Source organism: Pituophis catenifer, unplaced genomic scaffold (genome assembly GCF_029215685.1).
Source record: "Pituophis catenifer annectens isolate HBS135680 unplaced genomic scaffold, rPitCat1.0.hap2 SCAF_3, whole genome shotgun sequence".
Taxonomy (NCBI): Eukaryota; Metazoa; Chordata; class Lepidosauria; order Squamata; family Colubridae; genus Pituophis; species Pituophis catenifer.
The window spans coordinates 7,144,405-7,161,817 of NW_027256883.1; the positions used below are offsets into that span (position 1 = coordinate 7,144,405).

At 39.8% G+C, this 17,413-nt stretch overlaps 1 protein-coding gene and 1 pseudogene across 1 annotated transcript; both read right to left on the reverse strand.

Annotated features, from left to right (window-relative positions):
* Positions 1–7,735: 7,735 nt before the first annotated feature.
* On the reverse strand, positions 7,736–11,952 carry LOC139315591 (proto-oncogene Mas-like; the record flags this gene model as incomplete). The annotated part of the gene is made up of 2 exons (XM_070941986.1): positions 7,736–8,648; positions 11,882–11,952. Coding segments are annotated over 2 exons (984 nt in total), but the record flags the coding sequence as incomplete, so codon positions are not given.
* A 3,466-nt stretch (positions 11,953–15,418) lies between these two features.
* On the reverse strand, positions 15,419–16,349 carry LOC139314265 (mas-related G-protein coupled receptor member H-like; annotated as a pseudogene).
* Positions 16,350–17,413: the final 1,064 nt, after the last annotated feature.

The window sequence follows — 17,413 nt, forward strand, 5'->3', positions numbered from 1 at the left end:
AAGATATGGTAACAATAGTTCTGAGACAACATCTGCCAGTTCCTTCATATGTTTAGTTTTCGTTTTTGAAGAAACTCTGGGATGTAATCTATCAGGTCCTGGTTATTTATATTCATCAAGATAAGACGGGTGTTCTCTAACCATTTTTCTTGCTTATTTTAATTGGTATTTCTAGCCTGTCATTTATGTTTAGGTTTTTGGTAGTCTGGGTTACAGTTCCTTTTTGCATGAAGACTGATGCAAAGAATGAGTTAACCAGTTCTGCTTTCTCTCTGCTGCCTGGTACTTCCTTGACATATTCTTTTTTTAATGGACCTACCATTTCCTTGACTTTTTTCTTATATTTCCTTGACTTTTTTTTCTTGTTATAGCACCAAGGAATTACCTGAGGATTGGAAAAGAGTTGATTTGGTTCCATTCTTCAAAAAAAAAAAAAAAAGTCTAGTGAAAAGAAGGACTAGAGATGATATGATAGCATTATTCCAGTATTTGGGAGGTTGCCACAAAGGGTATCAACTTTTTTCCCCAAAGCATCAAACTTTAAGCTCTATTATTGGAGGCTTTTAAGAAGAGATTGGATAGCCACTTGTCTGAAATGGTATACATTTTCCTGCTTGAGCAGGAAAGTTGGGCTAGAAGACTTCCAAGGTCCCTTCCAGATCTCTTCTCTCTTCTGAATTGAAATTGAAGTTGAGTTTCATTATTGGCAGGAAGTTCCTGCCGGATTTGCTGATCCCATCCTGTTGATCTCCCCAAGTCATATCCTTAACTTAAAAAAGGAGTACTTTGCAAATCACAATTACCACAACAGAAACTCTATCTTTACTACTGACATACCTGGTGATGAAAGGAAGAATTTCCAGGTGGGACCAACAAGTCTTTTTTCAGGATGTAAGGATGAGAGTGACGGGAGTTTTTCAGCGAATCCAGATGTTCCGCACTTGATGCAGTTACAGTGAGAAAGAGGAATTGAGCTGAACCAAATTGCAACCTTTCTCAGAAAGAAAGAAAAAAGGAAGTTGTGCAATATGGATCTCTGGCTTTTGCAACTTAAACACAAGATGCAAAGGAAATGATTAAAGGTACAATCATATCTCCTCAGGGTGCCATCGGCCAAATTATATCAGCTGGTGACACCCAGGGGGAGGGCCTTCTCTGTGGGAGCCCCTGCCCTTTGGAATGAACTGCTCCCAGAAATTCGTAAAATCTCTGATCTCCGTGTATTTCACTGTGCCCTCAAAACCATGTTGTTCCGCCAGGCTGGGCTATCAATGTAAAGATTTTAATTGGTTTTAAATGGGATTTTAAATTTGGGATTTTATAAATTGGGCCTATTATTGAATAATTTTAATTATTTTTAAATTTTGTCTTTCTTTGTGTTTTAATTAGGCTGTACACCGCCCTGAGTCCTTCGGGAGAAGGGCGGTATAGAAATAAAATTAATAAATAAATAAAATAAGAGCCTTGGTACTACAGTGGTTTAAAGCACCCTGTTATTAACACAGCTGCCTGCAATTTACTGCTGGTTCGAATCTCTCCAAGGCTCAAGGTTGACTCAGCCTTCCATCCTTTCTAAGGTAGGTTAAATGAGGACCCAGTTTGTGGGGGCAATAAGCTGACTTTGTATAAATATACAAAAGTATGAAGGCTATTGCTTAACGCACTGTAAGCCACCCTGAGTCTCCGGAGAAGGGCGGCATATAAATCAAATTAAAAAATAAATAAATAAAATAAATAAATAAATAAATAAATAAATAAATAAATAAATAAATAAATAAATAAAGGGTCATAGGAGTAAAAAGGCCATGAATTGAGATTTGATTCACATGGTGATTTATAAGAAATGAAAAATTCATGTAGTGCTCAAGGATCCTCTTGTTAAGAATCAGTGATAGCACGGGGGGAAAACTTTGGTCGTGGTATTGATTTAGAAAAATGGCAAAAATTGTGGTCGCAGAATTATAAAATGACAATATCTGCAGCATATAAGGAGAATTTCTCTAAGATGTTTTACAGGTGGCACCTACCCCCGACAAGGATAGCCAGAATGTTGAAGAATAAATCGGAGAAATGTTGGAAGTGTCATCAGACTCCAGGATCATATTACCATATGTGGTGGACATGTGTAGAAGCTAAAAGATATTGGACTAAGATACACATGTGGTTGGAAAAAAACGACAAAGGAACATATTGACTTTAAACCAGAGATACTGTATTTTTATTGGGGATTTTATCAGAAACATATAACAGAGAATTGCAATATTTAATTGTGAATGTTTTAACAGCGACTAGAATCGTATTTGCTAAAAATTGGAAAGGAGAGAAGTTACCTACTGATGATGAGATTATTAAGAAAATTATGGAATGTGCTGAAATGAGTAAATTGACATTTGAAATTAGAGAACAGGAAGATAAACAATATTATTTGATATGGGCTTTGTTTTATCAATGGATAGATAATAAATCATGGAATTGAAGTATGAAATATGGGGTTGATGTAAAGCTAAAATATCTGATGTTTTTTTTTTCTATAAAAGATATATGTTTCTGTTATAAATTGGTATTTTAGAAATGGATTTATGCACAAGAGAATATGAACCATTCGACTCACTGTCTGTAATTGCTTGGAATGATGATGGTTTTATGTTTTGTTTTTGTTTTAAAATAAAATTAAAATTCTCAAAAAAAAAAAGAATCCTCTTGTTAGACATACAACATAGAACAGTGATGGTGAACCTTTTTATTTATTTATTAATTTAATTTAATTTAATTTAATTATTTAATTATTTAATTTAATTTAATTTAATTTAATTTAATTTAATTTAATTTAATTTAATTTAATTTAATTTAATTTAATTTAATAATTTAATTTAATTTAATTTAATTTAATTTAATTTAATTTAATTTAATTTAATTTAATTTTATTTTATTTTATTTTATTTTATTTTATTTTATTTTATTTTATTTTATTTTATTTTATTTTATTTTATTTTATTATATTTAATAAAATTTATATGCTGCCCTATCTCCGAGGACTCAGGGCAGCTCACAACAATAAAACAAGTTAAAAATATAAAATACATAATGTATAATTTATATTAAAACCCCCAAAATCTAAAAACCCTCTCAGTCTAGGCTGGGCGATGTAAACAACCATGTTTTTAATTTGCAGTGGAAGGTGCGAAGGTCAGGAGCCAACCGGAGCCCCAGGGGAAGTTGATTCCAAAGGGTGGGCGCACCCACAGAGAAAGCTCTACCCCTGGGGGTCGCCAGCCAACACTGTCTAGCTGATGGCACCCGGAGCAGGCCCTCCCTGTGAGAACGCATCAGGCGATGGGCAGCTCTTGCTGGCAGCAGATGGTCTGCCAAATATCCTGGGCCTAAGCCATGTAGGGCTTTATAGGTCATCACCAGCACCTTGAATCTCACCCGGAGATTTTTTTGCAACTGAGTGCCGAAAAGGGAGCCCACGCATGTGCATGCACTCATCAGCCATGCAACCTGGAAGAGGAGCTGCAAAGGGGCCATGTGCGTGCATGCGCACACTGGGAAATTAACTTCCGGTTTGGGGCATGACCATGCGCAACAGACACCTAGTCTTCCAGTTGCTGGCATGCACGCATGCACTACAATCGCTACAGCTGGCTGGCGTGCATGCCCACACCAGAAAACTTTCCAGTTTCTCACACTGCCGCATGTACGAAGGCCAGCTGATCGTTGCACGTGCATATGCGCCAGAAACCCAGAAGAGGAACCGGCGATGCCACGCATATCAGCCGACATGGCTCCGTGTGCCACTTCAGGTCACAGGTGCCACAAGTTCTCTATCACGGACATAGAATATCAGAGGCGACTAGACTTTCTGATTTTTCTTTGAAGACGTTTCGCTTCTCATCCGAGAAGCTTTTAAAGAGCTGAAGGATCTTCTTGGATGAGAAGCGAAACTTCTTCAAAGAAAAACCAAAGAGTCCAGTCGCCTCATGTAAAAATTACCATTGGGAGAACCATGACCTGGATGACTGAGAATCTCCATAGACAGAATATTGGAGTTGGAAGGGACTTTGGAGATCTTCTTGATCGATCCCTGCTGAGGCAGGAGACACTACACCATTTCAGACGAATGACTGTCCATCCTCTTCTTAAAAGCCTTCAGTAATAGAGCTTAGAGAAGGGGTGGGTTCTAAATTTTTTTACTACCGGTTCTGTGGGCGTGGCTTGATGGTCATGTGACAATTCTTCAGGATTTAGCAGAGGTACTGGTCTACCGGGCTTTTAAATGCTTGCAGAGCTGTACCGGTCTACCCATCTATTTTTGCAGGCACCGGTCTACTCATTTGTTTTTGGAGGCACCGGTCTACCACCAAACTGCCTTTTACCACTGATCAGCTGTAGGGCGGCCCTTTGAAACCCAGTGGCAAGAGTTTAAACAGTTTTTTTCCTTCTAGCCGATCAGCTGGGACTCAGGAGGCAGCAATAGATTGGGGGTGGGGCCAGATAAAAGGTAAGAATAATGCGGGGGGGCGAGGGGGCAGGGGGGGGCAGAACTAGTTCGGTGACATCATATCGTCACCGCTACAGGCTCGGCAGAACCGAGAGGAACCGGGAGGAACCCACCACTGGCTTAGAGTTTCCTAAATTGCCCTTAGGTCTGAAACAGTGTGAAGGTACTTTTTACTACCTTTGAACGGCATGTAAGAAGGGTAAGAAATTTTGGAATCAGATATCTATTTACTAAGTTTGCAATACTATTAATCTTCTCATCATTCCCACCACCCATCTCCTTCCACTTATGACTGTATGACTGTTATTTTGTTGCTTGTATCCTTACGATTTATACTGATATTGTTTCCTGATTGCTTATTTGTACCCTATGACTATCATTAAGTGTTGTACCTTATGATTCTTGACGAACGTATCTTTTCTTTTATGTACACCGAGAGCGTATGCACCAAGACAAATTCCTTGTGTGTCCAATCACACTTGGCCAATAAAAAATTCTATTCTGTTCTATTTTGGTTCAAAAGAATTTGAAAATAAATGTAAAAGTTAAATCCGAAGCTTTTCTTTTAGGGATGGCAATGGATGGAAAGAAAACATGGGTCTTTGTTTTTATATATGACATCAGTGGCAAGATTGTTGGAAAGAAGAATATATACCCACAAAGCAAGAATGAAATTTGAAAGTAATGGAGCTAGCTGAGATGGTGAAATTGACTGTTTTGGTATCCCTGGTGTTCTCTGAGTGAGCTTGGTAGTCTTCTTGCAGCTGTTTCAGTAAATGTTTATTTTATTTTTATTTTTTATTTCTTTTATTTTGTCAAGCATGCATTTTATGACAAATACAAGTATAAACATAATTATAAATACATGAAAAGGTTATGAATAATAAAAAAAAAACCATTAGGACAGGGACAGTAGGCACGCTCGTGAGCTTATGTACGTCCCTTACACACCTCTTAGGAATGGGGTGAGGTCTACAGTAGACAGTCTAAGGTTAAAGTTTTGGGGATTTGGGGAAGAAACCACAGAGTCAGGTAGTGCATTCCAGGCACTGACCACTCTGTTACTGAAGTCATACTGTATTTTCTGCAGTCTAGTTTGGATCAGTTTACCATGAGTTTGTATCTATTGTGTGCTCTTGTATTGTTGTGGTTGAAGCTGAAGTATTCATTGGCTGGTAGGACATTGTAGCAGATGATTTTATGCTTAGGTCAGACCAAAGATGGCGAAGTTCTAAGTTGTCTAAGCCCAAAATTTCAAGTCTGGTGGCATAAGGTATTTTGTTGCGAGCAGAGGAGTGGAGGACTCTTCTTGTGAAATATCTCTAGACTCGTTCGATTGGCACGACGAAAAGCCCGGAGATCTGGTATCATGTGTATCTCCGGGGGCAAATTGTTCCAGAGGGCAGGTGCTGACACAGAGAAGGCCCTCCCCCTGGGGGTCACCAGCCGACACTGCCTGGCTATCGGCACCCTGAGGAGTCCCTCTCTGTGGGAGCGTACTGGCCGGTGGGAGGCTATCGGCGGCAGAGGGCGGTCCCGCAAATACCCAGGTCCTATGCCATGGAGCGCTTTAAAGGTGGTCACCAACACCTTGAAGCGCACCCAGAAGACCACTGGAAGCCAATGCAGCTCACGCAGGAGAGGGGTCACATGGGAGTGCCCCCTTGCTCCCATAATCCCCCACACAGCCACATTCTGCACCAGTTGGAGCCTCCAGGTGCTCCTCAAGGGGAGCCCCATGTAGAGAGCATTGCAGTAGTCCAGGCGGGAAGTGACAAGTGCTTGAGTGACCATGCGTAGGGAGTCCTGATCCAGAAAGGGACGCAACTGGTGAATCAGGCAAACCTGATGAAAAGCCCCTCTGGCCACGGTGGTCACATGCTCTTCTAAAGACAGCCGTGCATCCAGAAGGACACCCAAGTTGTGAGCCCTCTCCGTGGGGGCCAGTAACTCGCCCCCAATAGCCAGCGATGGCACCAGCTGGCTATATCAGGATGCTGGAAGCCACAGCCACTCGGTCTTGGAAGGGTTGAGTTGAAGCCTGTTACTCCCCATCCAGATCTGCACAGCCTCCAGGCACCGGGACATTCAAGGGCATCATTGGGATGGCCTGGGGTAGAGATATACAGCTGAGTATCATCAGTGTACTGATGGAACTCCACCCCAAAGCCATGGATGATCTCGCCCAGTGGCTTCACATAAATGTTGAACAGAAGGGGTGAGAGGACCGACCCCTGCGGCACCCCACAAACAAGTCACCTCGGGGTCAACCTCTGCCCCCCTGCCAACACTGACTGCGTCCGGTCGGAGAGATAGGAGGAGAACCACTGCAGAACGGTGCCCCCCACTCCCAACCCCTCCAACCGGCACAGCATGATACCATGGTCGATGGTATCAAAAGCCGCTGAGAGATCTAACAGGACCAGGATAGAGGAACAACCCCTATCCCGAGCCCTCCAGAGATCATCCACCAACGCGACCAATGCCGTTTCCGTGCAGTGCCCAGGCCTGAAGCTGGACTGGAGCGGATCCAGATAGACAGCTTCATCCAGGTACCCAGGAAGCTGTCACGCCACATCATCACAGAAGAGAATGCAGTTGCTTATAATATGATCGCAAAGGTCATTTATATAAAGTATAAAGAGAGTGGGTCCCAAAATGCTGCCTTGGGGGACACCGCTGTTAACAGGTGTGTGGAGGGAATGGAGATTTTGCAGTATCCTTCCCCTGGAGTGGGATGAGAATGGAGATTTTGCAGTATCCTTCCCCTGTCATGCCCACCAAGCCACGCCCACAGAACCAGTAGTAAAAAAAATTGGATTTCACCACTGGTTTTAAGGATAAAAAATATCACTATTTATTTCAGCACATTTCCCCCCGTACAGTTTCTTTCATTACACATATAAATTTGCATCCTGTTTGTGAAACCATACATTCTTCTACCAAGGGCTTTAGGGACAAAAGCTTGGAAAATAAGTAATGATGAAAATTACTGATTTTAAAAATGTCATTCGGTAAGAATTATTTCTAGAGTTGTTATGATGATTTTTTTTTTTTAAAAAAAAGGATTTGTATAAAAACATTTTTCTGTTCAACATCTTCTCTTTGAAAATTACACATGCAGCAATATTTCCTGTTTACATTGTTTGGTGATTACTGTAGCTATTTTGTTTGGCAAATTCCATCAATTCTGTATGTCCTCATGAAGAATGAATACACCATGCCAGAGACTCCTCACAAATGGGTCTCCTCCATAGTTTTCTGATGTTCTGGACTGCCCTTCTCATCCTTGAAGATTCTTTGCAGAGCAACCTTGTAAGATGCTCTGAGTTGCTCCTTTCCCCTCTTCTTCCTCCCAACTAAGAAATAAAGGAGTGGGTTGATGCTGCTGTTGAGAGCCACACATCCTATCCCAACTGTCATGAGGAGGGGATTATAGGAACCTAAATATTCAATGACATAAAAGACATCCATTGGGAGAGAAAAAAGGAGGAAGAAGAGGAGAGCCAGCAAGATAGTGATGAGAAGTTTCCTTTGATTGCGTTGAGATTTCAACCTCATATGAATCAAGAGAGTCACAGTGGACACAACCATGAGAGGCGTACAAAGTAAACCATTCACAATAATCTGAAAAAAGAAAAGTGACATTCCAAAGTTGGTAGTTTGGTACAGAATGAGGTGCACGGCAGAGAGCAGGAAACAGAGGATCCAGATGAGGCCACAAACAAGGTTAGGCAAATATGGAGGACGACGGCAGCGATGCCAGTGTGGGAAAAGGACAGCCACACACCTGTCCAGACTGATGGCCGTCAGCAGAAACTGGCTAGCAGAATAGGTGAAGAAAAAGAGCTCAAGAAATAAGAAGATAAAGCCAAACAGTAGATTAGTGCTTTTATGCGGAGTTAAAACAGCCACAAAAATAGCTGCAATAATAAAGGATGTGAGGACCCCACAATCAGCGATGGAGAGATTCAGGATAAAAGTGGTGAAAGGATTCCTCTTAATGGAATAGGCCAGAAGATAAATTGTCCTTCCATTTCCCACCAGGCCTAAAATACAGATAATGGCAATGGAGCCATTGAGAAGGTTGCTCGTTAAATCAAGCAGAGGAGTAATTCCAAAATATTCAGCCCAGACATCATTGCACCTGTTAACAGAAAGAGATGAAAACAAAATCAGTCCTTGTCTCAAAAATCTGTGAACTGCTCAGATATCCATATCATTGAATAGGTTTTGTGCTAAATTATCAAATAATGGATCATATGGAGAAGAGTACATTTCTGATATTTTAGAAATGTTTGAAGCAGGAAATTTGACATTTATTTTATTATTTATTTTTATTGATTATTAAATTTATATACCGCCCTACTCCTGAAGGACTCAGGGCGGTGAACAGCCAAGAGATAAAATACACATAATACAAACGTTAAAAAACCATTTAAAAATACATTAAACACTTTGGCCCACGAACAAATTTAAAACACCCCAATTTATAAAACAAATTAAAAACAATTTAAAAGGAAGGTTAGGCCAGACCAGCCTGCTGGAATAAGAATGTTTTGAGGGCACGGCGGAAAGCGCGCAGATCGGGGATCCTCCGTATCTCTGGGGGGAGCTCGTTCCAGATGGTAGGTGCCCCCACAGAGAAGGCTCTCCCCCTGGGGGCCGCCAGTCGACATTGTTTGGCCGACGGCACCCTGAGAAGACCCTCTCTATGGGAGCGTACTGGTCGGTGAGAGGCTACTGGTGGCAGAAGGCATGCCCTAAGATTGAGAGGATTGTCCTTGTGCTACCAGTTAACCTCCAGTGGATAACTGATTAAAGTCGTGTCAATTTCAGTTAAAATTTGTTAAGTCCAATAAATATGGTTAGCATTTATTAGAGAAGTGCTAGGTCCTTTTTGGTACTAAGTGCCGAAACGGGAGTGCGCGTGGGCGGGGAGGAAGTGCCAGAAACCGGAAGAGCACATTCTTGGCATGCGTGAAGACCAGCACTGTATGAGTGAATATCCAGAGTTTTAATATTAAATGGGAGTATATTTTGTCCATGTTTCTTTTTTCAGGGCTCCTAATGGACCACTACGAATCTCCTCTCTTCTACTTTCTGCTCAGTTCTGTTCCATTTCCTCCCTCCCTCTCTTTCTCCTGCTCTTTTTCTAAGGTAGTTGAGGGCCCTTCAGCAGTATTACATGTTGGGTTTGAGCTCATTGAAGGCTGCAATCTTTGAAGAAAATCTGCCACTTATAGGCACCATGCATAGGGAAAAGATTCAGATGCTTTTCCAAGTTCTTAACAGTTATGCGGTGAGCACTTTCATCTGCTCCACACAGCTTTGCAAAGCCAATGTGAAGGATTGCAAAAGACACAGGATGTACAAATGTAGATTCAGAATGACCCATGTTGGACTCACATAACATATTTAACCAGGTCTAATACAGTGGTGAAATTCAAGTAATTTAACAACCGGTTCTCTGCCCTAATGATTTCTTCCAACAACCAGTTTTCCAAACTGCTCAGAAAGTTAACAACTGGTTCTCCCGAAGGGGTGCGAACTGGCTGAATCCCACCACTGGTGAAATCCATATTTTTTTTTACTACCGGTTCTGTGGGCATGGCTTGGTGGGCATGGTGTGGCTTGGTGGGCGTGGCTTGGTGGGCATGCCAGGGGAAGGATACTGCAAAATCTTCATTCCCACCCCACTCCAGGGGAAGGATACTGCAAAATCCTCATTCCCTCCTCACTCTTGGATGAAGGATATTGCAAAATATCCATTCCCACCCCACTCTGGGGCCAGCCAGAGGTGGTATTTGCCGGTTCTCCGAACTACTCAAAATTTCCTCTACCGGTTCTTCAAACTACTCAAAATTTCCCATACCGGTTCTTCAAACTACTCAAAATTTCCGCTACTGGTTCTCCAGAACCTGTCAGAACCTGCTAGATTTCACCCCTCGTCTAATACCTAATCTTAACAACTGCAAATTCACAACTTTAATTTACTGTATTTTTCGGATGATAAGACGCACCTGACTATAAGACACACTTAAATTTAAAAGAGGAAAACAACAACAAAAGGTTTTGGCGTCTGCGGGCACCATTTTTGGGCTTTTGGGGGGCTTTTTCCAGACTTTTTTTGGCCCATTTCTGAGGCTTTTTTTCAGCCCATTTTGAGGCTTTCTTGGCCCATTTTGGGGGCTTTTTTCAGCCCGCTTTTTTGGCTTTTTTTAAAAAAAAAGGGGGGGGGGCTGAAAAAAGCCTTGAAAATGGCCTGAAAAGCCTTGAAAATGGGCCAAAAAAGCCTTAAAATGGCCTGAAAAAGGCTGAAAAATGACCCAAAAATGGGTCATGCGGGGGCCCAAAAATGGCCGGTGGGTGGGTGGGTGGGCAATATTTGGTCTATAAGATGCACAAACATTTTCACCCTCTTTTCTGAGACAAAAAAGTGTATCTTATAGTCTGAAAAATATGGTATTTATTCCACTTCCATCTCATCTTTCCTCCAGAAAATCAACATTTTTGCATTATGAAGACTAGTAAATTCACATCATCTGTCCATGTCCTGTTAAGAGTCAAATGGTGATGATCCACTCTCTGGGGAACTTTGTCCTTTGTCTGCTCCTGCATGAAATCCGAAAGTCCTCATTGAATTTAGATTAGATTTTATTTTTTTAATTGGCCAAGTGTGATTGGATATACAAGGAATTTGTCTTGGTGCATATGCTCTCAGTGTACATAAAAGAAAAGATACATCCATCAAGAATCATAAGGTACAACACTTAATAATAGTCACAGGGTGCAAATAAGCAATCCGGAAACAATATCAATATAAATCGTAAGGATACAAACAACAAAATTACAGTCATAGTCTGGATATTCACCAAAAGTGGGTTAGGAGCAAGCTGAGTTGAACAATGTCCATCCATCACAAAGTGCTCCCATTCTAGCAACGCAATGGGCAGAGCAGGAGAGAAATTGTCCTTGTAGATGTCAAGTTTCCGAAAGATGCCCTAATTAATTCATGAGCCATGATCCAAACTTCAAAGGAAATATAGTGATTTATTAGGAGCAACATTCCGGCAATACTCGGATGCAGTCAGGACTGATCCCATGTAGATTTACGTTCCCCTATGACTCTGTCTCTCCCCTCCCCTCTGGCCATATCATAAATCACATTCTCCAATTAACCACTTTGGCTGGCTGTGAAACCTAACACCCTCCTTCTGATTGCGGTCAGGAAGAATGTATGGAATTCACTTCAGTTCTCCCTCCCTCCTGCTCATGGCAACTTGAAAGCTTTGCAAGTTGACAGTAGAATCTTATGAAACAATTGGAAGGCTAACTCCATTCTTGCAAAGAAAATGTTTTCTACCATAATATACTTACTCCTTGAGGGATGTAGGTGAAATATTATAGAAGCCACCACTTCCACCAAAGTCATCATCATCTAAGGAAGAAATTATAGTAAGTCAAGATTATGATCAATAACAGCAGGCAGCAAAAATGTTAATGTGTTTTAAAAAGTTCTTCCATACATTCAGTGCAATGCTGGGTTTCAAAATTTTTTACTACCAGTTCTGTGGGCATGTCTTGGTGGGCGTGGCATGGCTTGGTGGGCGTGGCATGGTGGGCGTCACAGGGGAAGGATACTATAAAATCTCCATTCTGTCCCCAATCCAGGGGAAGGTTACTTCAAAATCCCCATTTCCTCGCAATCAGCTGGGGCTTGGGAGGCAGAGAATAGATGAGGGTGGGGCCAGTCAGAATTTTTACTACCGGTTCTCCGAACTACTCAAAATTTCTGCTACCGGTTCTCTAGAACTGGTCAGAATCTGCTGAAACCCACCTCTGATTCAGTGTCTTTCTGAGTGGGAGTCCGTGTATGCATGAATAGAATAGAAAATGAATAGAGTAGAGTAGAGTAGAGTAGAGTAGAGTAGAGTAGAGTAGAGTAGAGTAGAATAGAATAGAATAGAATAGAATAGAATAGAATAGAATAGAATAGAATAGAATAGAATAGAATACAATACAATACAATACAATACAATACAATACAATACAATACAATACAATACAATACAATACAATTCTTTATTGGCCAAGTGTGATTGGACACACAAGGAATTTGTCTTTGGTGCATATGCTCTCACTGTACATAAAAAGACAAGATACATTCATCAAGAATCATAAGTTACAGCACTTAATGATAGTCATAGGGTAGAAATAAACAATCAAATCATACTAGGAAACAATAGCAATATGAATCATAAGGATACAAGCAACAAAGTTACAGTGATGCAGTCATAAGTGGGAGGAGATGAGTGATAGGAACAATGAGAAGACTAATAGTCATAGTAATGCAGCCTAATGTGAATAGTTCCCAATTAAATAATCCCCAATGGGTTTTTTTCCTTGTTTTTTCCTTGACTATCTTGCCCAGATAGTCATAGCCAATACTCAGTTCCAATGGTCCTCTTTAAGAGGCCCAGAAATTATTTAACCTGATAATTAATTCAAAAATGCTCATTTTGAAAAGGAAACTATTTTTCCCATCCTTGTTTTTCCTTCATTTCCAGAATGGTTCTGGACCTCCAATCACATTTCTTGTTCTTAATGTTTTCTTGAAGAACATGGAGTTTGACTTCTGGAACGATGTTGCCTGCAGGAAGTGGCAGGTATCAATGTGTCCATATTTCTAAATTCTCTATAAGATTTAGTTAATGAATAATTCCCTTGGAAGCTATTTTGTTTCTTTTTTTAAAGTCAAGTATTTTGGATACAGTGTATTGTCTGGGCATACCAAAGAAAAGAAAAAGTAACATATATACTGATAGTAATAGTGACAGAATAATTCTAACCATATTTATAATTATATTAGTTTATTTATAATCCTATTAGTTATATTAGCATAATATAATTAACTATATATTAACTATACTAACTATATATTAGCATAATATAACTAACTATAATCCTATAGTTATAAACAACATTCATATTTTACTCGAACATAACAATGTTCTTTCTTCATCTAATTTCTACCTCTTATCTCTAACCATTGATAAAACCTTTTCCACGTTAAATAATACTCTGTGTCTCCTTTATCCTTCATTTTCAATGTCAATCTATCCATCTCTGCACAATCCAATATTTTCCGATATATATTTTCATCTGATGGGGTGCTTTCATTTTTCCAATATTGTGCAAATACAATTCTTGCTGCTGTCAATATATGTAGCGCTAAATATATAGCCCCTTTGTCATAGCTTTTTGGTATTCTATCTAACCAGAATATTTCTGGTTTTAAATCTATATGATGCTTAATCATCTTTTCCAACCATGTATGTATTTTTGTCCAATATTTTCTTGCTTTCATACATGTCCACCACATATGAGTACCTAGAGTCTGACTGCATTTTCAACATTTGGTGGACATGTTGTTAAACATTTTTGCTAGTTTTGCTGATGGCAAATGCCACCTATAAAACATTTATGAAGATTTTCCTTATATACATTTTATGCTTTCAAAATGCCAGTGTTCCCTCCCCCTCCAATCCCAGGAGGTGCAGGAACAACAGGGACTCATGACCTCAGAATAGAGTTTGAATTTTGGAATAAATTTATGGAGTATTATGAACACTTGAGATTTCTTCATCAGCTGTACCCAGAAAGGAAAGTAAGATTATATATAATATAGTTTAGATGTTCCTACCTTCTAGGGAAATAATTTCTTCCTCCATTGTACAAAAATTGTTGTTTCTCTGTTTGGAGAAATTCAGATCAAAGTTAAGGTAGACAATCCAAGACACTGCAATTTAAGGGGAAATTATTAAAAGAAAGTAAACTTGACTGTTCTTGTGATGGTCAAAATGGCATAGGGAATTTTATTTTTTATTTTATTTCGAATTTATATACCGCACCTTCTCCCGAGGGACTGAGGGCGGTGTACAGCCAGATAAAAAACATACAATAAAAACATTAAAAACAATTAAAAAGGTATATATTAATTTGGCCCCAATTTAAAATAACAAACCAATTAAAAATATTTAAAAAATATATTAAGAAATATATTAAGCCAGCCCGGCTTGCTGAAAAAAGAAAGTTTTAAGGGCATGGCGGAAGGCACCGAGGTCTTGGATTCTCCTTATCTCTGGGGGCAGCTGATTCCAGAGGGTAGGTGCCCCCACAGAGAAGGCCTTCCCCCTGGGGGTCACCAGCCTACATTGTTTGGCTGATGGCACCCCGAGGAGGCCCTCTCTGTGGGAGCCCACAGATCGGTGGAAAGTCATCAGTAGCAGCAGGCGGTCTTGAAGATAACTAGGTCCTATGCCATGGAGCGCTTTAAAGGTGGTAACCAACACCTTGAAGTGCACCCGGAAGACCACTGGGAGCCAGTGCAGCTCACGCAGGAGCGGTGTTATGTGGGAGCGCCAGGCGGTTCCCGTGATTACCCGCGTGGCCGCATTCTGGACCAGTTGGAGCCTCCGGGTGCTCCTCAAGGGGAGCCCCATGTAGAGAGCGTTGCAGTAGTTCTTGGATTGTGTTCTTGGATTCAGATTCAAAATCATTGTGGGTTTGCCATCTGCAGAAAACAAGTGTAATCCTTCCCAGCCCTCAACCAACCAATCAAAATTTACAGCCCAAGACCAAATGCAATCAAAAGACCATCAATACAATATAATAACCATTAAAAAAGGAACTTTTAAAAAATGAGGAATAATTGTGCCATTTCATCAAGTCATCTGAATAGAATCTCTTTGTAATGTCTTGGAAACCAGACATTTGACTATGGTTGAAAAAAAATGAAAGATTATTTCTTAATTTTCTTGGCGCTAAATATCTTCTTATCCTGTATTAGCCAAAACAGGGTTGTCTGAATGTAACATAAATGCTGGCAGAAACCTATAGAAAGATGGAAGTTTTTCACTGTTGTGAGAACAGCATATCTCTGGACCTCTGGTTACTCCCTTCTTCCTCCTTAAAAACTCTCTGAAAGCTTATTTTTAGGTTGTACGTAAAACGATGCCATTTCCTTCTCCCCAGTGGAAAATAGATCAGTGGGTTAACACTGCGGTTTAGACAGGCACATAAATAGCTATAGGTAATAAAATCGAAATATACATTATTGGAAATAATGCTGAGGCACTTGGTGGAATAGAAAAGATGAGGAAGAAAACAAGGGCAAACAAAATGGCTACCAGAAGTTTTCCTCACCTCTTCATTCATGATTTCTTGTAGCCTTTGATGAAGAAGGCCAGACTGGAAACCACCAGTCTGGCCCTGAGATGCAAACTGAGGTAAATATGAGAATAAGGAAGTATAGGAGAAACTTTCAAAGACCTGTAACCAAAATCAGAGTGCAATGAACTGCACAGAAGAAGATAGAGGCTATCCATGTAATGCCACCAAGTACAGTGGACAAGTATAGTGGTTGATGGCATCTATGCCAAATTGGGAAGAAGACTGCAAAATACTGGTCAATGCTAATGATTGTCAGAAGAAATTGACCAGTGCAGTATGTACATGCTAAACTTTCTAATTTTTTTTCTATGAGGGAATCTTCAGATGTTAAGTGTCGAATTGCAGAGACAGACACAAACATGAGAATCCCACAGTTAGCCACAGCCAAATTGAAGATATATAGATGATAAAAGGATTCCTTTTCATTTGGAAATGCAAAACTCTGATGATAATTCCATTTCCAATAATTTCTGGAATACAGATTAAAATGATTAAAGAACAGATGACCTTTTGGAGACATACAGGCTCAGAAATGCCTGCCCTTTGAGTGTATGGCAAGAACGAAATTGTCCTCGGTATTATTGAATCTTAAATTTTTCACTTTAGCATCCATTATTCCAGAGTAGATGTTTGTTGCATTGGTCATGATCTTCTGTGGAAATGAAACTTATGTTTATTTTTTTCTTTTGGGTTTTATTTTTTTGGTTTCTGCTTCTTGCTGAGGGATATTGATGAGTCCAGACAGCTAAAGAACAAACTACTCACCCTTATTTTAGTCAACAGAGATCAAATGTCATTTGCATCCATTTGGATTTTTCCAAAAAGCATGTGCGGGAAAAGCAAAATTTATTCAGCAAAAGGAGTAGATTTTCCACATTAAAGAGAAGAAGAACTTATTTTACATTTTGCTATAAACCAGGAATGAGAAAACATTTGTACGCATTTTACGCAAAGGAAATGTTTAAAAATCAAATCAGAACTTGGAAGGAGAAAGAAGAAATACCAAATTAAAAATTAGTCCATCAAGCAATCCAAATATAGAGTCCAAGCCCAAATGCAGTCAAAAGACCCGATATCAAATACAATAACTATTAAAAAGGAATGTTTAAAAAACTGAGCAAAAATCTTTGAAAAGTCAGAGCTAACAGTCGATGGGAGGAGAATAAAACTTAATGGCTTCTGGCAGTTGCAGCTCTTGAAAATCTACCTAAAGGATTTGATGTACCTGATGAATTTTCCGTTGTTCTACAAAAATGGATATCTTGTCATTGATCAGCAAGATTAATAACAGCGAGGCAGTCCAAACAACATGCCCAAACTATGAACATTAATGTCAACACTAATCTTTATTGTGAGGTTCCTCTTTTCCAGTCAAAACACCAGCAAAACAATATAATAACTATATATAAAAAAAGGAATTTAAAATTTGAGAGAAAATCTTTTAAAAGGTACCAGCTAACAATTAATAGCATAAGAAAAGAATTCCTAAATATATATAAACTAAGATCGGTTGGAGTGAGAGATGAGAGATGGTGTCATACCATCCTAGAGGAATATTGCTGTTATATTGAGGTCCATTATTAGGCAGAGAATCCTGCAGGATTTGCTGATCATATCCTGATGGTCCCCAGGTCCTATCCTGAATTAAAAAAGGATGACTTTCCAAATCATAATTAC